This window comes from Ranitomeya variabilis, chromosome 5 (assembly GCF_051348905.1).
Source record: "Ranitomeya variabilis isolate aRanVar5 chromosome 5, aRanVar5.hap1, whole genome shotgun sequence".
NCBI classification, from domain to species: Eukaryota; Metazoa; Chordata; class Amphibia; order Anura; family Dendrobatidae; genus Ranitomeya; species Ranitomeya variabilis.
In genome coordinates this window covers 236156148-236183693 of record NC_135236.1, presented here as the reverse complement: position 1 = coordinate 236183693, position 27546 = coordinate 236156148, and the positions used below count along the sequence as shown (strand labels likewise).

The 27546-nt window shown below is 39.5% G+C and overlaps 1 protein-coding gene across 6 annotated transcripts in view; it reads right to left on the bottom strand.

Annotated features, from left to right (window-relative positions):
* The window catches only part of OTUD7A (OTU deubiquitinase 7A), a 314106-nt gene that overhangs the window by 37028 nt on the left and 249532 nt on the right, over positions 1-27546 (bottom strand). For all 6 annotated transcript variants that reach the window (XM_077263911.1, XM_077263915.1, XM_077263913.1 and 3 more), the window contains 2 exons: positions 17527-17654; positions 11174-11323 (listed from right to left, as the gene is read on the bottom strand). In XM_077263911.1, coding sequence (XP_077120026.1) covers positions 11174-11323; positions 17527-17654 — 278 coding nt within the window. The remainder of the gene's footprint in view (positions 1-11173; positions 11324-17526; positions 17655-27546) is intronic.

Sequence of the window (27546 nt, the reverse complement as noted above, 5' to 3'; positions counted from 1 at the left end):
TCAGGTCCAGAAATACTACTTACCTGCATATATACAGCAAAGCACCCTACACCGCGCTGATGACTGGCAGGCAGCTACAGGAAGGGTTTAAGTTCATGTTCTGCCTGTAGCGGTGTTTCCAGTAAGGCAGGATTTTAATGCTATTAACCTGCAGATTAACCCTATCATAGCAGGTAAATAACAGTCCTGGACCTGACTGTTTCCCTTTAAATGGGTTGACTACTTTATCTTTATTTAATCAAATGTGTTAGCGACATGATTTTGTCACTTTAATATATGCGGTATGTATTACAAGTTCTCCCCCTGCACTTGTTAGTACAGTCTTCCATTGTAAAATACCTATGGCAAAAATGTCTCAGCCTAAAGTGCTCAACAAAACGACTGGAAATGGCAGACACTCCTGCTGACGTCCAGTCACACTAATTCAATAATTTTAGAAATAATTATCAACAGATCAATAACACAAAGAGAAAGCAGATATGTCTCACTCATTGATCCAAGCAGCCCTCGCGGAACAGATTCCTCTTACAGGCCATTTCCACAATGGGCCAGGGATTTAATACTCTGAAGATTTCTGTTCTGTCCAATCAATAGAAATGTTCTCTGAATATTTAGTGTCTTTATGATGAAGATTTACGGGAAGTAAACATTTGCAATACTTGCTGTGCATTTGTCAGAAGGTAAAACATAAAACTGAGTACCGTAAATAAAGTACACATACTGTACAATGACTTAAGAACAGATTTACATGGTTACTACTTCTCATGAGTAGAACTCAGGAGCAAAATAGAGGAGTGACTCGAATCATAATATATAGAAAAAAGTACAAATTTACTGTGTAGTTCTGGTACTGCATTCATGAACCAAAAGTGGTTCTGGTGCTGCATTCACAAACCAAAAAGTGGTTCTGGTGCTGAATTCATGTAATAATGGTGGTTTTGGTGATGAATTCATGTATTGCTGGTGGACCTGCTGCTGCAGTCACGTACTGATGGTTTTTCTGGTGATGGATTCATCTACTGGCAGTGGTTCTGGTGTATCACTCAAGTTCTGACAGTGGTTGTGAGGCTGCATTAATGTACTATTGGTGGTACTGGGGACGATTCATTTACTGTGGGTGGTTATGGTGCTGCATTCATGTACTGACAGTGATTCTGAGGCTGCATTCATGTACCAATGGTGGTTCTGGTGATGAATTCATGAACTTATGGTGGTTCTAATCTTCTTCACGTGTAGTAATCCATAATTGGTCAGATAACATGCCACAAGGCTATATAGTAAAACTCAGAAATCCTCAAAACTTGAAGTTCTGAGATTATGAGAAGGATTTGGAGAGTTTCTACTCCAAAGAATCGCTACATAAGTTAGGATGTGTTGACATTGACTTTGTGCAGCAGAAACTTTCCAAATGCTCCTCAAATACGTAAAACTTAGTTCTGATGATGTATTAATGTACTGATGGCAGTCCTGGTGAGGTATTTATGCAAGTACCCTCAATTTTTTGCGGCCTTGCTATTGGTACAGTATGACAATGTGGCCTTTGGCACAAAAAATGTGCACCCCTGGTCTAGATTGATATGCTAAAATAATCTCATTGACTAACTGCAACGACATGAGAAGTGTGAAAAAGAATAAATAGATGTAAAAAAAAAAGAATGAACATAACATGAGCAGCAAGTTGTTTTTACATTCCAGTGGTGAGTCTTTGGAGCTTTTTTAAACTGCTACATGTTTCCAAAGACACCAAGTGATTAAAAGAAGGGGCTTAATCATTCTTTAAGTGGCTTCCGCTCAGAAGCCTTTCACTCATTTATAAAAAGCAATTTTAAAAAAGAAAAGTGGTGGACAAAAACGTTGCAAAAAATAAGTGAAAAAACAAAGCGTCATCCCCGGAAACATGTGGGGAATACGCAAATTCACACATCTAAATGATGTTGCATACACATACCCTTAACAGGTTTACCCACCAATTAATATAACACCATTTCTATTGAGGGCACTCAATAGCAGACGGTCATGCAACCCCTTGTAAATTAATATAAGGGCGCAGTGGTTAGCACCGGTGCCTTGCAGCACGGGTGCCTCACATTCCACTTACAGGAGATATTCACATTTGTATGTTCTCCCTGTGTTTATAGGACTTTCCTCCCACATGCAAAAATATGGTCTTAGGCCATTTGGCTTTTATGATACTGACCCTGATGAGTATGTGTGATAGAAAAAAAATTGAGTTTGATGATGTAATACACACAAGGGGGTGGTACCTTTGAGCAAAAGCAATGTTCTGGGACAGTTTAGAAGAATAAAAACAAACAGATTTTACATGGCACTCGATTCCAGCGAGAACGTGAACCTATGCGTAGTTAGTGCACAATATTGGAATTAGAGAAGGGAAATTACTGAGCTTCCAATGGCGGATACCAAGAAGCAGGAAGAAGTGACCAAGCCAGAGCAGAACCATGGTTCTACAGAGATGGCTTCTTCATCCACATTCAGTGCTAAAGAGGAGGTCTACTAGAGAGGTTTACTGCAAGCTCTTCAGAGTGGCTGGGATCATGTGCAGTAACAGCTATTTTCTTCCTGCTTCCAGTGTTTGATCTGTTTTTTTTTTTTTTTACAAAGTTCAATAAAATAAGAGTTAACCGCAGCAAGATGTCAAGTTTGTATTATATCAGTCCTAATGTTACAACGTGGCGTAGCGCAGTAAGCTAGGATACCAGCATGACAACTAATAATAATAATCTTTATTTTTATATAGCGCTAACATATTCCGCAGCGCTTTACAGTTTGCACACATTATCATCGCTGTCCCCGATGGGGCTCACAATCTAAATTCCCTATCAGTATGTCTTTGGAATGTGGGAGGAAACCGGAGTACCCAGAAGAAACCCACGCAAACACGGAAAGAACATATAAACTCTTTGCAGATGTTCTCCAAGGTGGGATTAGAACCCAGGACTCCAGCGCTGCAAGGCTGCTGTGCTAACCACTGAGCCACCGTGCTGCCTGGAGCCACATCATCCCCCAGCCATGGTCACCTTATTGTAAAACTTGTAACCCACCTCAATTAGCTCAAGACCAGACCATTTACGCCCCCCTCTCCTGTTCATGACCAGGCACATGCAGCTTTAAGAGATCATCAGTTTTTTCATTTTTTCTCATTTGGTTGCTATTAATATAAATACTAAAAAAGGAAATCTATGTCACGTTTTCACATTTTTTCTATTTTTTTTAACTTTAATATTATTAAATATAAGCCTTGCACCAGCTACTATGTGACTTTTATTCCACTTATAAATGTAATATGAGATTATGAAAATTAACACCAGTATTCGACTAGTGCAAACATTTTAGACAGGATCATCTCATTACACAACTGTTCCTTATTCCTGGGATGTACTATAAACAATGAAGATTCCGACTGAAATATTACAAGCAGAAATCTTGAGGAATGTGAGAAATGGCACGTAAGCTAACGTAAATTGTATTAAAAAATAAGTGCAAACTTACAAACTTACACCCAGATCAGCTCTGCAATGGGGACAGGAAGAGAAACCTGAATTTGCACTGTACCTGGGGCCAATATGTGAGCCACAGTTACGGGGGAAATCAACACTAATTAAAATGTATTTACCGTAAATGTGGAAATGCCCTGCAGAAACCTCTGGGGTTATGAAAGTAAGAAGCAAGCCATTGCCAGTCCAAACCTCGGTTTCTAGCAGCCCAACCACATAAAAGAAATAACACAAAAATTGAAAAAAAAAAAAAACCCATATGTTCAATATATAAACATAATTGTAACAGAAGAGTGACAGTTTAAAATGTATTATATTACACTGGTAATACGTCTTCCTTCACTTCATTCTTTTAGGGAATTTCAAATAGGGTTCAAGGACCCCTATTAAAATGTGTTTGATATCACTAAACTAAGTACCGTACTAAATGCAAAATGAAGACTGAACTCACCAATTACATTTTTGCAAGCGTTGTTTTTTTGCCAGAAAATAAAGCATTTAGTGGTGAAACTCAATTGTTCTGAGTTAGTTTCTCCTGGTGAGACAATTCAGATGTTTTACAATTTCTACTCCCCTTTTTTATCATGCAATCTCAATAAGTAAAAAACTGCAGCTGCATCCCCCTCCTTCATCTTCACTATTTAGTATAATTTTTTTTGTAAACTGAAAAAGGTTTACAAGTATTTATAAAGAGTTCGGAGGCAGGAAAACGATAGATGTATCCAATAAATAAAATATAACAATGGATTCCCTTTGAGGCTGAAAATTGGTGCACTGAGCATATAAATATATATAGTACATGAAAAGAAGTTTTTTTTCTAGGTTCTTTCCAACAAGTTCTGACTATATTGGTGGATTTCTCCTAACACTCTTGTTTGTGAATTGCTCCGATTGAAGGGTTAATGCATGCCATAATATATTAGTCCCTGCTGCTGAGTGTAATGTACTGTAATACTATGATCATTTGGGAAATATCCAAAATCTCAACAAAGTCTTAGATGAACACTACGTGATTGCATCTGCATTAATTCTACCCACAAATACAAATTTATCATTGGGTATGATCTCGGGAAAAGATTGCCTAGATTTCTCTGAAGAGAAGGCATCTTGATAATGACGACAACCCTTTTTAGATCTTCACTCCGTTTTGACACACTTCAAATCTAATTGTAAACAAGAACTATTTCCAAGGAGGCTTCAAACGCCTGTCAAAAAGAACTTCCAGCTATGAGAGGGCTTTACTTCTTTAATCTCTTGCACGCTTAAAAATAAAGAAAAAAAAAGTTACCAGGGCTGTGATTACTCTAATCATGAAGATGCATCTGTCTTCTTACAGTCACATCTTTTAGAATTAGCAAAAGACAGAACATACTCTGTGCTATAATTATGGAGACCGTAAAGTGGACCACCACCACACCATCCTTACACCATTGTACGTTACATTATTAAAGTAACTGATGGAAGACCCAGAATATTAACCTTTCTAGAGAAGTATCGGAAGCTGAACATGAATAATGGACTATATGTTTGCATATGTCTTTTATGGTGGCTGTAGAATGGCTAATCTATGGGTCTATGCACACGTCAGTGTGTTCTGACGGACCGTGTGACTGTGTGCAAAACACACAGATATGTCTGTTTTTACCCGGACACACGGGCCGCAAAATGTGCCCCACACGTGCACACGGAGAACAGTGCACACCGTCCTCCGTGTGCACGGACGGAAGCCAGGGATGAAGCGCTACTGTAAGCGCTGTTCCCCTGCGTGTGGTGCAGAAGCCGGCTGTCATCCCTTCGCCCAGTAAAACTCCATCCAGTCTCCGGCGTACAGTCAGTCCCACACCGTAATCCGTAACTGAGGAATACAAAGTTTACAACCGGGAGCGGTGCTAAGGCGACCACCACCGGCTGTAAACTACTGGGAATGAATGAGAAGCAGCGAGCGCAGCTTCAGCGACGTCACCGCTAGTTACTGAGCCTGGCCCAGCAGCGTCTCATTCATTCCCCAGTAGTTTACAGCCAGTGGCATTAGCAACTCTCCCGCTGTACATTCCCCAGACATGGATTACGGCATGGCACTGACTGTATGCCGAACAGGTATGGGTATATTGTTGGTTTATTATAATAAATTTATTTTTACATGAGATTGAGGGCTTCGCTTGGATTGGCAGACTAATAAAGATGGCAAAACAGTGTTTATTGTTTTATTTCATTAAAAAACTTTATTCTTACTATGTGGTGTTTTATTAACACTTTAACAACTATAGGATTAGTAATGGAGAGGTGTCCTATATGGTTACTGATGCAGGCCTGCTGTGAGCGCCACCCTGTGGTCGGTGCTCATAGCAAGCCTGCATTTCAGCTACATAGCAGCGATCTGATGATCGCTGCTATGAAGCTGAGCTGATCGAGTGGTGCCAGCTTCTAGCCTCCCATGGAGGCTATTGAAGCATGGCAAAAGTAAAAAAAAATGTTTTTAAAAATATGAAAAAAATAAAAAAAATATAAAAGTTTAAATCACCCGCCTTTCGCCCAATCCAAAATAATTAAAAAAAAGTCAAACCTACACATATTTCAGAATCGCCCGATCTATCAATAAAAAAAAGCATTGACCTGATTGCTAAATGGCGTAGAGAGAAAAAAAATTAGAAACACCAGAATTATGTTTTTTTGGTCACCGTGACATTGCATTAAAATGCAATAATGGGCGATCAAAAGAACGTATCGGCACAAAAGTGGTATCATTAAAAACGTCATCTCGGCACGCAAAAAATAAGCCCTCACCCGACCCCAGATCACGAAAAATGGAGACACTACGGGTATCAAAAAATGGCGCTTTTTTTTTTTTAGTAAACTTTTGAATTTTTTTTTCACTACTTAGATAAAAAAATAACCTAGACATGTTTGGTGTCTATGAACTCATAATGACCTGGAAAATCATAATATCCGGTCAGTTTTAGCATTTAGTGAAGCTAGCAAAAAAGTCAAACAAAAAACAAGTGTAGGAATGCACTTTTTTGCAATTTCACCGCACTTGGAATTTTTTTCCCGTTTTCTAGTACAAGACATGGTAAAATCAATGGTGTCGTTCAAAAGTACAACTTGTCCCACAAAAAATAAGCCCTCACATGGCCATATTAACAGAAAAATAAAAAAAGTTATGGCTCTGGGAAGGAGGGGAGCGAAAAACGAAAACACAAAAACGAAAAAGGGCCGCGGCGGGAAGGGGTTAATGTCACCTTACAATAGGAAGGTGATGCTAACCCTTCATTATCCCACTTGCCACCGCTACAGGGCAAGTGGGAAGAACCGGGCAAAGCTCCAGAATTGGCACATCTAATAGATGCACCTTTTCTGAGCAGCTGCGGGCTGCTGTTTTTAGGCTGGGGGGGGGGGGGGCTATATCCATGGCCCCTTACCAGCCTGAGAATAGCAGCCCGCATCTGTGAGTTTTGCCAGGTTGGTTTAAACATAGGGGGGATGCCTTGTCGGATTTTTCTTTCATTCATTCTCCCCTGCTCGCCGGCAGAGCAGGAGAAAAGGTATGACAGCCGGCTTCAGCACCACATGCAGGGGAACAGCGCTTACAGTAGCGCTTCTTCCCCGGCTGCCATCCGTGTGGCACACGGTTGCCACACGTAGAATACACATGTACACTGATGTCTCCGGTACTGGTTTTTCCAGTATCGGAAATATCGGGATGTGTGAAACCGGCCAAACAACCAGTGCAATGAATGGAGAAAACTCACAACACCACCTCTCCATTCATTCTTTGCCTGGATGTGGTGGCCACATGTTTAGGTAGGAAGTGGATCACCCATTTTTGATTCCGGTATGTCATTTAAATCTTTCAGTGATTTAAAGGGATTCTGTTAGCCCAAAATGTGAGTTTAAACTATGCACAAAGCCTTGTAGGGATGTAGCCCCTTTAAAAATTGTCCCGTCTGTTCTGCAGAAATTGAAATTTAATCAAATATATTAATTAAGGAGTTTGATGAACCTTAGGTTTGGCCAAGAAGCTCAGTGCACTGTACCAGTCCACTTGTTATACATGTCCCGCCTCCAGCACTGGTGATTGACAGCTTGCCCGAGCTTGCCCGAGCTTCCTCTGCAGACAGTGCTCATTGCAAGCAAGCCCATTGTTGTCAGTCATCAGTGAGGGAGGTGAGACATGTAAATACAGTGGATGGACCAGTGCACTGAGATATTTAGCCACACCATGGTAGCACCAAGCAACCTAATTAGCATACTTGACTAAATGTCAGTTCCTGCAGAATGGAGGCAGCGAATTGCACACTAAATGTACCAATTCGATAGGGACTATATCCTCTGTATGGCTATGTACTTAGTTTATAATGTCAGTTTGGATTGACAGACTCCCTTTAAGGCAGGGGTCTCAAACTGTATTCCTCGAGGGCCGCAAACCGTGCGTGTCTTCAAGATTTCCTTAGCATTGCACAAGGTGCTGGAATCATTATTAGTGATGAGTGAATATACTCGTTACTCGAGATTTCTCGAGCATGCTCGGGCGTCCTCCGAGTATTTTTTAGAGCTCGGAGATTTAGTTTTCATCGCCGCAGCTGAATGATTTATATCTGTTAGCCAGCATAAGTACATGTGGGGGTTGCCTAGTTGCTAGGGAATCCCCACATGTACTTATGCTGGCTAACAGATGTAAATCATTCAGCTGCGGCAAGAAAAACTAAATCTCCGAGCACTAAAAAATACTCGGAGGACGCCCGAGCATGCTCGAGAAATCTCGAGTAACGAGTATATTTGCTCATCACTAATCATTATCTGTGCAGGTGATTAAATTATCACCTGTGCAATACAAGGAAATACGGAAAACATGACCTGTTTGCAGCCCTTGAGGAATGCAGTTTGAGACCCCTGCTTTAAGGCATATACTGAGGAGGGATTTAGAAATGAGCAAAACAAATTAGTAGGAACTGGTCCAGCACCTAAGTCACTAGTCCATGGCTTCTGGACTAGATACTTGCAAATTTCATCGCATATCCCTGGCATCTTTTCTAACTTGTTGGTCCGGCGAGACATCATTGTGGCATGATGCACAATTATGCTCCTGCTGAACATACGAATCAAAAGAGTCGCTGATCGGAGAAAGTTCGCAAAGCTCTGGTCCAGCAGTCACGGCCTACTGATGTTGCCAACCAGAACTCTATGTGCCGGCATTCCCAGTGCTTCTTCTGATTAGCAGGCCCAGCAAGATGTCATTTTTGTGGTGTGACGCAGGCATGTCATACCAGACATGTCAATCAGAAGGCGTGCCGGGTTGCCGGCAGGTAGGAGGAGGTTAGAAAGACTCTGGATCGGTGGCCAAAGACTACCGATGTGCTTTCTGGACCAGGGTTTGCTTAACTAGTGGGAGTAGTACTTCTAAATATCTTTTGAAAGAGAAGGTTTATGAAACATATACCGGTACATGAAAATCAATAACTGCAAGAATACGGCTTCTTTATTTCAAATGTTAAGATATCGAATATTAATCAATATGAATAACCATATTCTGTTTCAAACAAACCAACTATGGGAAAAATAATCCTTATTGTGCTAATTGACCTCATGGGGATTTTATTTTTCCCATCCGTCTATTTTGTCATTTTCTTTAGAAACCATTCCAGCACCCAGCTACATAATTTTCTTAGAGCGACTGTGTCACAGCTATAAGATCTTCAAAGACAGAATCAGGGAGAATTTTTATTTTTTATTTTTTAAGAATTTTGAAACACTAAAATAGGTGACAGCTGATAACTTATTTACACGTCCCGCTAAACCAAGCGATCTCTTCAAAGCGCATCAAATAGCAATCTCTACAGAGAAGAAAATCTAAACGCCAGACAGATTTACATACTGCGTAACGACAAGAGCCCGCACAACACTAACAATCTTTACCAATTGTCAAAGTTAGATAGAAACAAACCAAGTTTACATTGCTGGGAGTCCGTCTCTGTGTGTCAGGTGTAGTCTTATGTGGGAACACTCCACCTTACATTGAAGAGGTTTTATGTAAATTATAATCACATACATGAAGAGATCCACACTTTTTTTTTCATTCTTTACTCCAGATATCACGGCACATACCACATGGGATTCTGATTCAAAGAATTAAGTTTTATTGTTCTCTCACCCAGTAGAATACTATCAGAGAAGGGTGACAATATTTGTGTATTGTACTATTCTAAATGGACCATGAATGTCAGAAGTGTAAAACCACTGAGTACGAGACACAATGTACAGACTGGTCATGGGTCTCCTGACCTGAACTTAAAGAGGTTCTCTGTGAATGGGATAAAATGGCATCTCTGATATCATTCAAACTGTAGCCCATGTCCTAGTCACGTGTCCAGACGGGCTGCAGACTGAAGAAATACAGTTCCCGAGCCGCGAGTCTCCACTGACATGAGCTGTATCATACATACCTCAGTAATCGGCCAGGAGCATGGCTGTAATATGTGAAGAAACAGATCTTTCTCACACAGTACAATGAGGGTTATCTCTAGCTTCATCCTCCTCAATGTTTATTTGTTTTACAGTTGGGTGCAGTCAGTCTCTGTGCTCTGCTATAAAGCAGGCAGACTGATGGAGGAGGAGGATGAAGCTGGAGATCTCCTCACCGAGCAAAACATGGATTAAAACATATTTCTTCACATATTGCAGCCAAGATCCTGGACGCTGATGGTACATGTGTGATACAGCTCTTGTCATTGAAGCCCAGGTTTCGGGAGCTGTATGTCTTCAGTGTGCACCTTGACCTGACAAGTGATTATGACAGGCTGCTGTTTGAATTACGGTATATCAAGGATTCCATTTTATCTCATAATTGGAGAACCCCTTTAATAGCTTAATATATTGATACCTTCATCAAAGCTCAGGTGACACGCGGGCAGCTGCAGTGTGTGTGTGGGGTCTCTATATATTGGTATTGATATTTGATTGTCTCATGCACTTTATGATTTTCTCTGATCTACTACTATATATTTGTGAATATTGTCCTTATATATGTATATCTATATACTTTGTGTAGTTTTATTAATTTATTCAGCACAATTACTTTATTTGATACAGTAGTTGCATTGTGTATATTAAGATTTACTATACATATGGGGATCAATATTATATTAGTCATCATGCACAATTTATTCTATGCAGTTAGATTTATTGTACATCAAGGACTATCTGAGCATATTTGGTCATGATGCACTAAGAACCATTATATTTACAGTGTTTTTCCATTTTTAATGTTATATATTTTTAAAATAAAATTAATAGTGATTATAAATTCTTTGGTTGTGTATCATAATTTGTAGGTTTAATTATTTCAGTGGATACACAACGTTTGTGTTAATTTTGAATATGTGTTCGCTTCACATATGTCTATGAAGTTGTTGAGTTTAGGTCAGAAGACATGTGGCTGCTCCGGACATTGTATTCTGTACATAGACCAAGAATATTGGACATATGAAACTGGCTTTATGCTAACACTGACAGAACAATAAAACCTACTGATACAAATCAGATTTTCTCAGAGATGACAGTTATGAAAATCATGAAAATTGGTCACCACCTAAATCATAAGAGTAAATGTTCTGCTGTGTTTTGCTTATTAGAGCGTTCATGTAACTCTTCATTTACCCTACCTTGTTCACGTTGTTGATCTTTCTGCTCCATTGAAACCAGTGCTGAGAAATGAGCTTGATCATAAGCCAAGACCAGAGGTGAGCAATGACATCTGTTGGGTGGAACTTCAAGAGGCAAGTAAATCCCACCAAATGGAATAGGTGCAAATGCTAGAAAACATAACCCACAAAATTAAAAAGTTTCTATAAAAACAAAACCACAAAATCACCAACAGTATATTACAAATTTTAAGTCAATAATATGTTGTAGAACCTTAAAAGGATTGTCTGGTGAAAATGAGTTATCACCTATAGTAATGATTTTTATTCCACATGGGGCACTTAGATGCCTGTTACATAAATGGAAAAGCAGGTTGGATAACTTACTGCCCCGGCAGTCATCATTATCGGGCAGCTGGAAAAAGCTGAATGAAGCGCTAAGCAGCACCACAGTGAATGGGTGGAGCGTCAGACAAACATGCGCAGCACGCTGTAGCTTCATTCTGTCCATAGAAAAGAAAGCGGATTGGCACATACCGTCCCGTGCAACAAAATCCTTTATTGTGGCATCATCATACCAACAACAGGCAGATAAAACAGTGGAGCAAATACAGACGACGATCGTTTCACGCTTACATTGCACTCCAATGTTGAAGCGCAATGTAAGCGTGAAACGATCGTCATCTGTATTTGCTCCACTGTTTTATCTGCCTGTTGTTGGTATGATGATGCCACAATAAAGGATTTTGTTGCACAGGACGGTATGTGCCAATCCGCTTTCTTTTCTATGGACATACATATTTTTCTTTGGAAGTGGCACCCGCAATCCCTGGTGTATGCGCAGCTTCATCAACCCGAGGTCATACAGCTGTGCCTTTGTCCTGCTTCTCTTCTATGGTATGTAGCTTCATTCTAGCAGGGGTAAAAGTGCCTCATTCTGCTAATCAGTGCAGTTCCCAGCAGTCAGACCACCACCAATCAACGAGACATCACCTGTCCTGTGGATAGGTAATAACTTGCTGTTCCTGGAAAACCCCTGTAAATGAAAGGCTTTACAATACATATAAAGTATAATTTCTATATAATTTATGTCTTGTTTTGTCAGAATTTTCAAGATATTCGTTTGCAGTCAGTGAATAAGGCAGCATTCACACATCTGTGATATACAAACCGTGCTCGGATCGCAATACCTGAACAGTATTTTACTCACAGCCAACCAATCCTAAAATGGTCAGATATTGAAACAAAGTATGTGACAAAGTTCAATAATTTCTATTACCAGAGAACTATATTAAAATGTGAGAGTCCTCAGTGAATGATACCTTTTAAAGGCCAACTGAAAAGATGGTAATAAATACGTTGGCATTTATAAGTTTGGTCACCCCTGGTCAAAATTACAGTTAGTGTGAACAGTTAAGCAAGCTGAGTCCATTATAAAACCTTTAGCTTGCGCCTTATGAGGTAGTCCATTCTGGATTTTGACATGTGTTTAGGATCATTACACTGGGGAACAATTTGAAAAAAAATTTCTGTTGAGTTAGGTTTTTGAGCTGATTTATACTAAAATTGGCATGCGGATTCCAAAAATGTAGTCAGTTTTTTTCTAGCACGTCAAGTTTTTCCTCCACAACTTACCTGCCAGAGAAGCACAATTGCACTGATATCTGTAATAAGACTTGTTATCTGATTACAATTCGACTCATATAGAGCTAAGTGGCAACTTGTAAGAGTTGTTTCCTGCTCTGTGGTACTTTTTCGATTAACTGATGATAATTGGGTGCTATACTTATCAATATGTTACTTTTATAGTTATGTGCCTTATTTTGCAGTATGCGCCATGTCTCTCTAGTCATGTTTGACTAATTAACCCTCTAGGAGCGCTATATACTATATACAGGTATTTTTTCATTTTATCGGACTTTACCTCTCTCTTCCTTTATATGTATGGTAGTAGACATATGGCTGCATGTACCTTCCTGTATGTATGTATATGTGTACATATATATGTACATTTATATCAGTATATCATCTATTGGCTCATGCCTTTTTCCCTTTGGTTATATTCTTTTTCGGATGGGTGATTCTCTTTATCTTACATTTTCTTTTGTGCATCTCACCTGCTTGTTCCCTAGATCAGTTTGGCAATCAAAGTTTTTTTCCCTTTTAATATTGACTATCACGTTTTCATGGTTCTTTTGGGTTACACACTATTTCTACCTTACAGAACAGGATTCGTTCCAACTTTGCACCTACTGTTGGTGAAGCTTATTGTGCGGTCGGCTATAATAATAATTTTTATAAGTATAAACTGTTATAAAATTATAAAGAAATATTTTTTTCCATTATAGACTACCTTGAAAAAGGCATTGCATGCCGAAACGTTGGAATTGTCTGTTATATATTTTTGCTGGCTGCCAAAATAAAATTGCATTTTTTGAAGCAAAGAATTGTGGACTTGTTGAGTGCCAAAGGTCTTCTTGACTATATTCTGCTTTTTTCCTTTGAGCACCACAAAATAACTTAGAGTGCACCACTCCTGACCTGATCATTCACAACTTGTAAGAGTAGTCACAACTGAGAAAGTGGTGAGAGGTGTGTGCAGCTCCCAATACGTCATAATTATCAATATCTTTACACAAAAAATTTATCATAGTAGGAATAAATAGGATTTGTGATAGCTTTTCTCTTTACACTGGGAGCTTAGTTGTAATTTATATATCTTTTATGATTTTTTTCTTTGTTAGTTTTCAAAGCTTGTAACTTTCCATCTCAGTGTTTTATTTACATATGTACATATTTCCTTTGTTTCAGATCATGTCTGCTCCTTCTTCCTCTCGTCGTAAATGCCTAAACAACCCGGACTCCTTCTGCTATATTTGTGGTGTTTTCACCATTCCAGTTCAAAGGGCAAACATCAGTGCATTTGTCAAGCAAGCATATTTTGCATATTTTAAAGTAAAACTCGGTGATCAAGTTAAGCCATGGGCCCCTCACATAGTGTGCATGGGATGTACATATGATGGCTGACTATTGCTGGAGCATCAAACGTGATTGTCCTCAAGTTAAACACTCCAGAAAAAGCTATAAATGTACATTTTTACCTTAAATACTTGCATATATATCCTTTGTAAAAAACATGATAGTGTTAAAAAACATATTTGTCATGCCTATTTCTTATATATTTCATTTTTTGTTCATATTTGTACTATTTAAAAAAAACAAACACTTTTTAGGTACAGTAGTTTACATATTTTTGAGAAGACAAAAATCCTATAGTTCAAAAACTTGACGTGATAGAGAAAAACTGAGATCATTTCTGGATTCAGCATCCAAAAATTAATTAAGAACAGTTGTCTGACCTAACTCTTAAAAAATTGTGTTCCCCATATCCATGTGTAGAAGCCATCCTCTTTTCATCTTCAGCTTTTTTACAGATGGTCTTATGTTTGCATCAAGAATTTGTTGAAATTTCAATTCAATGTTCCTCGTGCCATTGGCTGCAACACAACCTTAAAGCATGATTGATCCACCCCCATGCTTAATGGGTGGTGAGGTGTTCTTTTCCTGAAATTCTGTGCCCTTTTTTCTCTACACAAAAAAATTCTATTTTAAAAAGTTGTGGCCAAAAAGTTCTAGGTTAATCTCATCAGTCCACAGGACTTGTTTCCAAACTGCATCAGGCTTCCTTAGATATTCTTTTGCATACTTCTGAAGCTGAATTTTAGGGTGAGGACGTAGGAGAGGTTTAATTCTGACAACTCTTCCATGAAGGCCATATTTGTGCAGGTATCTCTGAACAGTAAAACAATGTACCACAAGTCCAGAGTCTGCTAAATCTTTCTGAAGGTCTTTTGCAGTCAAGTGGGGGTTCAGATTTCACTCGCTTGCTACAAGCAGCTCTCACTGAAATTTGGCTTGGTCTTCCAGACCTTATCTTGACCTCCACTGTTCCTGTTAACTGCCATAGGACTATTTTCCTTTTTAAAATTTAAAAAAAAATGACTATATATATTGTTTTTTTTTTCTTGCCTAAAATACAAAGGAAATTTGTCATCTTTAACTATAGGCCTTTTAGAGATCATTTCATCTTCAACTTGCTTGACTGTTCACAATGACAGCAATTTTGACCAGGGGTGCCCAAACTTTTACATGCTACTGTAGCATAGCAAGTTTTCTAGACTAGTCTGATCTCTTCATCAGGCTCAGTTAGCCACTAAAAAGGTATCGACCACGGAGTACCCTCAAATTTTAATATTTTTCTATTTTGCTCACACGTTACAAAGATGAATTTTTACTCCACTGCTGTAGTGATTAAGCATTATAAACCTAAAATCTGGACCATATACAGCCATGTGCCATATAAAGGAAGCGTAAGTAAATCAGACAACATGGAACAGATCAATAAAGAGGAGTTTCTTGTCTTAACAACTGACCACAGCAAGCCTAACGGAAATCTCAGTCTTCTACTTAACTCTGTTTGTGGGAAACAGGGAATTGTGAGCAAAGGATAAAACTCCAATGAATATCCCAAGGCACTGTCATCTCAAATGTATCACAAGTGGTCATTTTTCAATGTCAAACGTCTATCTCTTTCTGCTTCATAATGACAATCTGCCATCTACATCAGAAAAAAAATCTAAAAATATTTCTTAATATGTAGTATGATATAAGTAGTATAATGCTCAAGGACAAAGTGTCTAAAGAAAGCCTAAAAAAGAAAAAAATGAATACACAAAAATTAAGTGAATCAATAAAAATAACAAAAATAAATAAATAAAACTGATTAAACCTGAGTTTCTTCATTACAAAAACCTTCTCTACAAAACCGTGGGGTCATACAGGAAGACGGTGAAGGGGTGTCTCCATTATTATAACAAAGGTACTGATGACATGGTTTAGTGGCACATACTAATAAATTAGCATCACAGGTTCTTCTCATGAACTTGATAAAGGGAGTCTGTCAGCAGGTTTTTGCTATGTAATCTGAGGACAGAATGATGTAGGGATTAAGACACAGAATTCAGCGATGTCTCACTTATCAGGCTGTGTGCTGCTGTTTACTTACAATGAAGATTTTAATCACCAGGATATTATCTCTACTGGACTAGGTCTCACACGCCTGCTAGAATGACCACTCCCCCTACTGTGATAAGCAGCTCACTGTCAATAGACAATGTACATAGAGCACTGTTGTCGGAGCGGGGGAAGCTTTCTCTGGTCTGCTACATGCTACATCTATAAACTCTGATTGTATCACAACTGCTGCACCCAGGAGTGTTATCCATGTTTTTCAAGGGTAGCACTCTTACATATGATAGGTTATGGACTAGTTCATAGGTCCGATTCTTTCTTTGGACCGAGAGGTCCACAAAAAAACATGGAGATATGGCCGATATTGATCCAATTCTCTTATCGAAATTGTCAATACAAGTCTATGGCTCAATGAAAAAAACATCAGATAGCTCAAGGATTTTCACACACTGTTTGATAGAGGAAGCTTAAGAAATCTCTTTATTTATTTTTTCGGGGTGCAGTTGGGCCCATTTTTCTCTTGTAAACTGTGGTGTCTGTTCACATGGGGTGCATTTGGATAGCGCTGGGCAGGCCCGCCTGATCTAATAGAAGGGTGTCACTACTAGGCCTGCCTGGATGCTGTGCATCTCCATTGTGTGAACAGCGCCACATACAAGTTTTTTATGTGCAGCAATGTGCCAAGCAGCCACCCCCTCCATTAGTTTGGTAGGCCGTGAGTGGCTGCCTCATCGGTTATGCTGCACCTGTGTTTTTTTCATCTTGACCACATGGGTCCACTGCATCCTGATAGTGCATTTGTTTGGAGGCCTAGGCAGGTAAGCATCTCTGCCTTGTTTTGCTGTTTTTTCTCATTTTTGGAGGATCTCTGAATCCTCTTTTTGTGCTTTTAGCTCAATGAAAAAAACATCAGATAGCTCAAGGATTTTCACACACTGTTTGATAGAGGAAGCTTAAGAAATCTCTTTATTTTCCATTCTAGAAAAAGTGATAAAACTCTGACCAAACTCTGATGGTACACTGACACACTGACCAAAGTTTGATGACACACTGATCAATAATACTGATGAACTTGGACTCTTTCTCATGCAAGAAAAAATTATATCTGAATGAACCCTTTGGATTGAATAGGGATGGTTTTGCAGTACCTGGCAGCAGGGGTGTGGAGTCGGAGTCCATTTTGGTGGAGTCTGAGTCGGAGTCAAGGAAACTGAAGAGTCGGAGGTTTGGCTTACCGACTCCATAGCCCTTCCTGGCAGTGGCCACTACACAGTTACATCCGACATCCCACCGAACTGATTATCTATCCCAAGAAATACTAATAAATAGAAGGACACTCTTACCTTCGCCCCCTGAGTCACGCAGCATTGTATCAGCGACTACAACAATAGGCCGTCTTAATATATGAGCCAGGACAAATACATGGAACTCTTCTAGACTTTCATACACTGGATCTTCGGCATTGTCCACTCTAGAAAATATATATATATATACATATTAGGTTTCCATTTTAGTTTTCAAACTTTGTAATGATTACGGCAATATCAAATGGCCACTTAATAAATTAATAAATTATGCAATTTTACAATATACCCAATGAATAAATTCCCATCAGTTTTCAAGATCTTTGCTTGAAGTCATTCAATAGGAACGTTCATTGTTTAACTCCCGAGGAATATCAATCTACCCTAGTCATGTAAGGTACACGCAGATAAAGGCCAATTCCGAGTACGGCCTATGGACCAGAGCTCACAAGTGAACCCTTGTGTGTCCTTCACATAACCAGAAAAGGATTTCAAATTTCGATTTCATCTATGGAAACAAACATTGAAAGTTTGATGACAAGAAACATTTCTTGAAAACTGAAACATTTAAACAAAAAGTATTTTATACATTAGGCTGAAAACACTCTTACTTTCCATTATACATGTAAAATAACATTAATGATAATACCAGATAATTAAATAACGTTAAAAAAGTTTAAATTTTCTCTATTTTTTTATGGTAATGTGTTTTTAGCTGACATGATTTGCAAACAGCGCAGTTCGGCATGTCGCCCCAGTTAATGGCTGCATCATGGCCACACAGGGGTTGCAAAATGTGGAACACGGGCTTAGTGCACAGTGTTTTTTGGTTTTTAAAGTATCAGAGGTTCTCCAGTGTTATCCTATGGGCCGACATATTTTACACCCCTTAAGCCCCCATATACTTTAGATACCTGTTGGCCAAACAGCGGTATCACCCATACACTGCTCTGGTAGTGGCCTACCTCTAGAGAACAAAAGGATCTGCAGTCTGATATAACAAATTCTCATCTTCCCCATGAATCGTGCTGGGGGCCCTGATATCGGAGGGGTTGAGCAACATTAGTCTAATGTGTATGGGGGCTTTTTTGTTATGTAGCAGATTAAAGTGAATCTGTCACTAGGTTTTTGCTGCCCAGTCTGAGAACAGCATGATGTAGGGGCAGTGATCCTGATCCTAGAAATGCATCAGTTACTTTACTGCCTTCTGAAGTTTTGATTAAATACAGTTTTTTTCTGCTCCAAATCCACCAGTTCTCTGACTGCCAAGATCTGTATAACCCCGTCCACACCACTGATTGACAGCTTTCTGTGTACGTTGTGGATAGACAGAAAGTTGCCGATCAGTGCTGGGGGCAGGGTTGGACTACAAGGCTGCAGGTTTACTAGTCCTCTATTGATAATCTCCTACTGATAAAACAATTGTTTTATAAAAACTACACTAAGCAGCCCAGTAATTGATACATCACTTGAATCAGGGTCTCTGTTCCTACATTAACTAGCAAAAACCTGGTGACAGACTCCTTTTAAGAGTTTTTTCTTAAAGTGAGCAAAAAGCTATTTGGGAGAAAACATACAGAGGATTTATTATTTGCTTATACCAAAGTCTGGTTTTAGACAAAGTGTGACCCTGGGCAAAAGTAAAAGTGAAGCCCCAAATGCTAACATTCTGCACGATCATGCAGAAACATTTAGGGTGCATTTACACGACCCAGTTTAAGACCGTTAAATGAGCGCCGGTCAACTGTACTCAAGTCATTATCACTTGTTTATTAGTTTCTTTACACAGGCTGATGAAGAATGAGCAGAACCGAGGGATCACTAAAACAAACGTTCTGTCCCCATACAGATCATGTTATCGGCAGAATATCTTCTCTTTGGATCATTTATAAAGAAGAAAAATCATAACCTCATGATTATTGAGCGTTTTGCATGTTCATTAGAGGTTTGCTGATATATTAACACACACAAACACTACCTATTACACACACCCCTGAGGAACCACGTTACCACTGAGGAAGCCACATGTGACATGGCTATACGTGTTGGGGCACAAAGACCCACTACTTCCTTCCCCTAGTATTTATATTTTCTGCTAATATAAAATCCAACATCACCCAATAAAGAGTATTAATTCTGATTTTGACATATCAGCTTTTTTATATCAGAAACAAGTTCTAAAAATTGAGGTATCAATTATAGTGGTAACTACCTGGAAGATTTAAAGTTGGGCCAATATCCGCGCATGAAATTACACCATTGTAGTGCTTTTTTATTACCTTCATTTCGAATGGCATCAATTGGTTGTTTCTCAGCACCAGACATTAATATATAATATGAGATGTTTTCTGTCCGGCCATGGATGGCAGAAGGATGCACAACATTTAGGACTGGGCATAAAACAATTGGCCATACACAACTCATATGTATGAAACCTTGAAGATGTCTACATTGATAGGATGTAGAGGAAATGCAAGGAATATTATTACTAATAGAATAGTCGATGCTTGAATGTATCATAAAGGTTACTATTTAAAAAAAATTATAATAATTATAATGGAGAAACAGCTCACTATCCCAAAATGTATAATCTCCAGATTCAGGGCTTTAGGTAGATTAATGTTGGGTGTTGTGCATGGAAGAAAAGAGCATTGAGCTAAATTTCAGGTATTCATGATGTGGTCATTAATGATAGAAAGTCCAATATCCTCAAAAAATAGAGGGACATTTATTTAAAAACAAAAAAAACTAAAAAAAAAAAACACTTAATCATACTATGATTATGACCAAAAATACATGAGAGATCTGAAACGTGTCACAATGCAGCAGTTTTTAATCATGGTATAATTAAAAGTTGTTTTTTTAATTTCTCTCCTTTATGTGGATGCTGGATTTTCTATCATTATGGATCACAATATGATAGATGTAGAGTATTTGCTATATGCATCAATTAAAACATAAAAATATATAAAAACAAATATTTTAAATATGACAAAATCAAATGCGAAAAACATATGTTAATGTCAGAGTAAAGTAAATGTGTGAGCGTACAGAGAGCAAAAATCAGCTTAGGCTTGGTTGCATTATCAGAAAAGCCACATTACAGGAATCTATAGCCAGAAGGGACAAAAGGATTTCTGTGTAATGTGATGGCACAAGCAGTGTCTGCAGGTTGGCTTATTCATCATACATCTCCATTAATGCACTATTTATTCCCACGGAGGACTATGTGATGCTATAATAGCATATAACGACAATCTCTTGAGTCTGGAACACTTTTTATCACAGTTAATCTGAAGCATTTAAAAATACATTTAGCCTTAGATTTAATGAAAGCATTCATAATCGCTGCTGCTTTGCTAATTCTTTCAAGCAACTGCAAATGGAAGCTGAAAAAAAAAATGCACACAATCAGGCAGTAGATATGGCAAGGCGTAGCGGAGGCCAACTAGGGTGTTTGATGATAATCATGCTTTGCTGATTGCAGAGAGTCTGGAGTTTAGTCAGCTGCTCAGTGTTGCTGCCTCATAATAGCTTTTTCCTAATATTCACAACTTTGTTTGAAGTTTTCCGTCTTCTGGAGCGTTCTTTTTTTTCTACTATGAGTAATCAATGGCTTAGGCAATCTGTAACTGTCAAAATGGGGCTCCTAATTACGCACCCTCAATTCGATCAACTGTGCACAACTCAAGACACATTTACACTGGTTAAGTTCTGAAAGCCAATTGGCCAAATACAGGGCTCACTGACTGCCCTATTCACACTAGATGAGGAAGAACGATCGTTAGTCTGTTGTCGCCAGCACATCCTCAGCCTACACAGGGGATGTGCTGTTGACAACGATGATTTTTCACCCGACAATCTACTCACCCATCAAATCAATGTTTTGTACACTTGTTGAATGATCAGTGGCAATTTTGCAAAGACCGATATTCAGGCAAGAGCATTATTAATAACTAGATGGTGGCCCGATTCTAACGCATCGGGTATTCTAGAATATGTATGTATGTATGTATGTATGTATGTATGTATGTATATAGCAGCCACATGGTATATAGCACAGGCCACGTACCAAACAGTATATAACACAGCCCACGCAGTATATAATATTGCCCACGTAGTATATAACACTGCCCACGTAGTATATAACACAGCCCACGCAGTATATAACACTGCTCATGTAATATATAGCACAACTGCCCACGTAGTCTATAGCACAGCCCACGCAGCATATAACATAGCCCACGCAGCATATAACACAGCCCACGCAGCATATAACACAGCCCACGCAGCATATAACACAGCCCACGCAGCATATAACACAGCCCACGCAGCATATAACACAGCCCACGTAATATATAGCAGAACCCACGCAGTATATAACACAGGTCACATAGTATATCACACAACCCACGCAGAATATAACACTGGCCACGTAGTATATAGCAGCCACGCAGTATATAACACAGCCCATGTATTATATAGCAGTGTGGGCACCATATCCCTGTTAATTAAATAAATAATAATAAAAAATAGTTATATACTCACCCGCCGGCGTCCAGCAAAGCTGTCCCGATGCGCGCGCAGCTGCCGCCAGCTTCCATTCCCAGGATGCATAGCGAAATTACCCAGATGACTTAGCGGTCTCACGAGTCTTGTGGGTAATTTCGCAATGCATCTCTGGGAACGGACGCTGGCGGCAGCAGCGCGCGCCTCGGCGGATGACGGAAGGTGAGAATAGCAGGTTTTTTGTTTTTTTTATTATTTTTAAGATTAGATCTTTTTACTATTGATGCTGCGTAGGCAGCATCAATAGTAAAAAGTTGGTCACACAGGGTTAATAGCAGCGGTAACGGAGTGTTACCCGCGGCATAACGCGGTCCGTTAACGCTGTCATTAACCCTGTGTGAGTGCTGCCTGGAGCGGGCGCCGGGCACTGACTGGACGGAAGTAGGGAGGGACTAATTTTCAGCCGGACTGTGTCTGTCGCTGATTGGTCGCGGCAGCCAGGACAGGCAGCTGGCGAGACCAATAAGAGACGCGGGATTTCCGTGACGGAAGTTGCAGACAGACGGAAGTACCCCTTAGACAATTATATATATATATAATTGTCTAAGGGGTACTTCCGTCTGTCTGCAACTTCCGTCACGGAAATCCCGCGTCTCTTATTGGTCTCGCCAGCTGCCTGTCCTGGCTGCCGCGACCAATCAGCGACGGACACACACACACATATATATATATATATATATATACACATATACACACAGTTATATGAAAAAGTTTGGGCACCCCTATTAATCTTAAGCTTAATGTTTTATAAAAATAGTTTTTTTTCGCAACAGCTATTTCAGTTTCATATATCTAATAACTGTTGGACACAGTAACGTTTCTGCCTTGAAATGAGGTTTATTGTACTAACAGAAAATGTGCAATCTGCATTCAAACAAAATTTGACAGGTGCATAAGTATGGGCACCTCACCACAAAAGTGACATTAATATTTAGTAGATCCTCCTTTTGCAAAAATAACAGCCTCTAGTCGCTTCCTGTAGCTTTTAATGAGTTCCTGGATCCTGGATGAAGGTATTTTTGACCATTCCTCTTTACAAAACAATTCCAGTTCAGTTAAGTTTGATGGTCGCCGAGCATGGACAGCCCTCTTCAAATGATCCCACAGATGTTCAATGATATTCAGGTCTGGGGACTGGGACGGCCATTCCAGAACAGTGTAATTGTTCCTCTGCATGAATGCCTGAGTAGATTTGGAGCGGTGTTTTGGATCATTGTCTTGCTGAAAGATCCATCCCCTGCATAACCTCAACTTTGTCACTGATTCATGAACATTATTGTCAAGAATCTGCTGATACTGAGATGAATCCATGCGTCCCTCAACTTAAACAAGATTCCCGATGCTGGCATTGGCCACACAGCCCCAAAGCATGATGGAACCTCCACCAAATTTTAGTGTGGGTAGCAAGTGTTTTTCTTGGAATGCTGTGTTTTTTTGCCGCCACGCATAACACCTTTTTGTATGACCAAATAACTCAATCTTGGTTTCATCAGTCCACAGGACCTTCTTCCAAAAAGAAATTGGCTTCTCCAAATGTGCTTTTGCATACCTGAGCCGACTCCGTTTGTGGTGTGCCTGCAGAAACGGCTTCTTTCGCATCACTCTCCCGTACAGCTTCTCCTTGTGCAAAGTGCGTTGTATAGTTGACCGATGCACAGTGACACCATCTGCAGCAAGTTGATACTGCAGCTCTCTGGAGGTGGTCTGAGGATTGTCCTTGACTGATCTCACCATTCTTCTTCTCTGCCTTTCTGATGTTTTTCTTGGCCTGCCACTTCTGGCCTTAACAAGAACTGTACCTGTGTTCTTCCATTTCCTTACTATGTTCCTCACAGTGGAAATTGACAGGTTAAATCTCTGAGACAGCTTATTGTATCCTTCCCCTGAACAACCATGTTGAATAATCTTTGTTTTCAGATCATTTGGCAGTTGTTTTGAGGAGCCCATGATGCCACTCTTCAGAGGAGATTCAAACAGGAGAACAACTTGCAAGTGGCCACTTTAAGTAGCTTTTCTCATGATTTCATACACCTGGCTATGAAGTTCAAAGCTCAATGAGGTTACAAAACCAAAAAAAGTGCTTTAGTAAGTCAGTAAAAAGTAGGTAGGAGTATTTAAAACAAGAAAATGATAAGGGTGCCCATACTTATGCACCTGTCAAATTTTGTTTGAATGCAGATTGCACATTTTCTGTTAGTACAATAAACCTCATTTCAAGGCAGAAACGTTACTGTGTCCAACAGTTATTAGATATATGAAACTGAAATAGCTGTTGCAAAAAAAACAATTTTTATAAAACATTAAGCTTAAGATTAATAGGGGTGCCCAAACTTTTTCATATAACTGTGTGCATATATATATATATATATATATATATATATATATATATATATATATATATATATATATATATATATATATATATATATATATATATATATATATTAAAAGATAGCTCCTGTGTACAATGTCACTGGTGATCCCTGTACACTATATACTATGTAGAGAACTCCTGTGTATAATGGCACTGGTGATCCCTGTGCACGGACACTATACAATGTAGACTACGTTCAGAGCTCCTGTGTATAATGTCACCGATGATCCCTATATTATCTGTAAACTTACACTATATAATATGTACAGGCTCCTCTGTATGACGACACTTATGGTAATATTGGTATTGTGTTTTTTTATTAATGAAATGATGATCAGTATTGTAGTATTCGGTCAATATGAGGTGGTAATATGTAGTCTGGTTATAGTGTGGTGGTATTTGTTCCTAATATGTTGTATTATTTGGTCACTATGTTATGGTAATATGTGTTCTGGACATGATGTGGAGGTATTGGCTCCTATATGGTATTATTTGGTCACTATGTGGTTGTAATATGTGATCTGGTCATGGTGTGACGGTATTTCTTCCTTATATGTGGCATTATTGGTCATTTTTAAAAAATGTATGTGACACATTCACTTAGAGAAAAATGAATAAAAAATATACCTAAAAACAATATTAGATATTTTAAGAAAATGTTTAATAGGTTAGAATAGAGTAGGGCCCTGCCACAGAGTCTGCCTTGTCGTGGTGACAAACTTAAAAAAACAAACAAACAAAAAAAAACTTTTGGCCAAAACAAAAGCTTATGGCAATGTTTGTGATATTGTATTTGACGGGAACTGTTAATGTGTGATTGATGAGAACGTGGTGCAGAAGTGGAGTTTTTCCAAGAGTGGGCGGTGGGACTGTGGAAGATTCGAGGGGTTGAGGTGGTGCAGGGATGGAGCCTAGGCTGGGTCTCAATGGGGCTCAAAAATTTTGCAGGAATGGGGCTTTGAAATTCCTGCTGGCAGCCATGTACACCACTAAGAGTGCCAAGACCATGCAGCCGCTATTGGGCCTGTGAGTCGGGAGGTGCTCAGTGTTGAGTGCTACTACCTCACTGCCCTATGTCTCAATGTTACTGGTGCAGATATAGTTGAAGAAAACTATGCAATATGAAGCTGTCCACTCCCTATTCTACCATTTAACCTGTGCGTTTGAGTTTCGTTGCTGCATGAGTGATGATGTCATTAGATTGTGATTATTGTGCGTGCGGACCCTCAGAGCACAGGGGGATTGGGGCAAGGTACCATATTTTCCGGCGTATAAGACGACTTTTTAACCCCTGAAAATCATCTCAAAAGTCGGGGGTCCTCTTATACGCCGGGTACGGCGTGTGCAGGGAGCGGTCCTGGATGGTTCTCAGGGTCTGGAGGAGAGGAGACTCTTCTTCAGGCCCTGGGATCCATATTCATGTAAAAAAAAAAAAAGAACAAAAATAAAAAATATGGGATATACTTACCCTCCTACGGCCCGTGGCTATCAGCGGTGCAAGCGGCGGCCTCCGTTCCTAAGGATGCATTGAGCGAAGGACCTTCGATGATGTCACGGTCACGCGACCGGTTAGGTGCCAGCCATAATATTATTGGTAATTCTGTGTGGCAGTGCATATAGCATGGGGAAGTCCGTGTTGATACTATTGTGCTGACACTACTATTTAGCTTACAGTTCTCCATGGGCACAAATGTAGAATAGTAACATCACTGCGTAGCTACTGTGAGAACCACTACTTGGAAGAATCATAGGGTGGCACTAGCTCTGGGAACTCAAAGGACATATGACTAAGGCCAGGTACAGACGATTGTATTTCGTACACTGTATATAGACTGAAATGAAGGGACTGACTACAGGTCTACTGACCAAAACTTAAAGCCTCATAGGCAAATGTATAGATGTAAGTTAAGACCAGGAGACTTGCAGTCAGTCTGTACATTGCAGTCTGTATATGAACCGTGAACTATGGATGTTTGATCCCGGCCTAAGACAGAAAACTAGGGTTTCGTTTTGAAGATCACATCAACACCAATCTGTTAATTTTCTTTTGTATTCGTTACATTGTTTCCTAACAGACACTTAGAGGACTAATATATGAGACAATACGTAAAAAAAAAAAAGTTGCTTTCACAAATTACATTAGGTAGAGAGGCTACTAAACAGCTATGTACTCAAAGAAGTTTAAGAATTTTAAGAAAGACCCCATCAGCATCATTCACGCTATAACTACACTTCTATGCAGCCTACACAGCGCTCAACCACTGCGCTGTAGAAACTCAAGGAGGGCGAATCAGGCCAACATTGCTATTTTAGCAGTAACATCCTGTCCTAATAGCTAGCCACATGAGTTCTAGGCACTGGAAATAAAGAGTATGCATTTAGAAAACTGAAGTGACCAATACTTTTGTATTAATGATAGATGTATCAGACTGTGCATTATAATTTCTTGTAAATGGTTTGCTCTGCATCGGTCTAAAAAATCTATGCCCCTTTTCTTGACACATTCATTGCGGTCAGCAACAAACACCGTTCTTTTGCACACATTTATTCTGGAAAACAGGTAGAATAGCACTGAGAAACATACTCCAACATTTCTTCTATGAAAAACAGTGAAGTTATAGCCATGGACATACATAGACATCATGGGGCTTAATCGCAGAAGTCCTAATTGGCAGTGTAGGAGGGGCCATACTGAATAATCACAGAAGGGCATAGCTCCCAACTTTCAGGCAGCCGTATAACATGGACGACGATCGCATCGCAATGCTCTCCTGACCTGAGCATGACCGCTGCATAGAAATACCTGCTGTTACACTTGGGTAAGGAGCGCAAGCAGCCAGTCCGAGCACTGCGATATGATCATCGTCAGTGTTATACAACCGGCTGATTCTACCCTTATAGATAGAGAAAGGGACATTTATTGAGGCAGTTGCAAAGTAATTTTGCCCCTACTGAAGCAGCTTAGTGATCTCACCTACTATGATACCCTTTCATGGCCCTCAGAGCAAGAGGCCCAATCAAAAATGCCCCTCAAACACAGTTTGATACTCCCACAAGGAATTACTCTACAGTACCCACCACACACACACCGTTTGATGCCCCCACAGTGCCCTAAC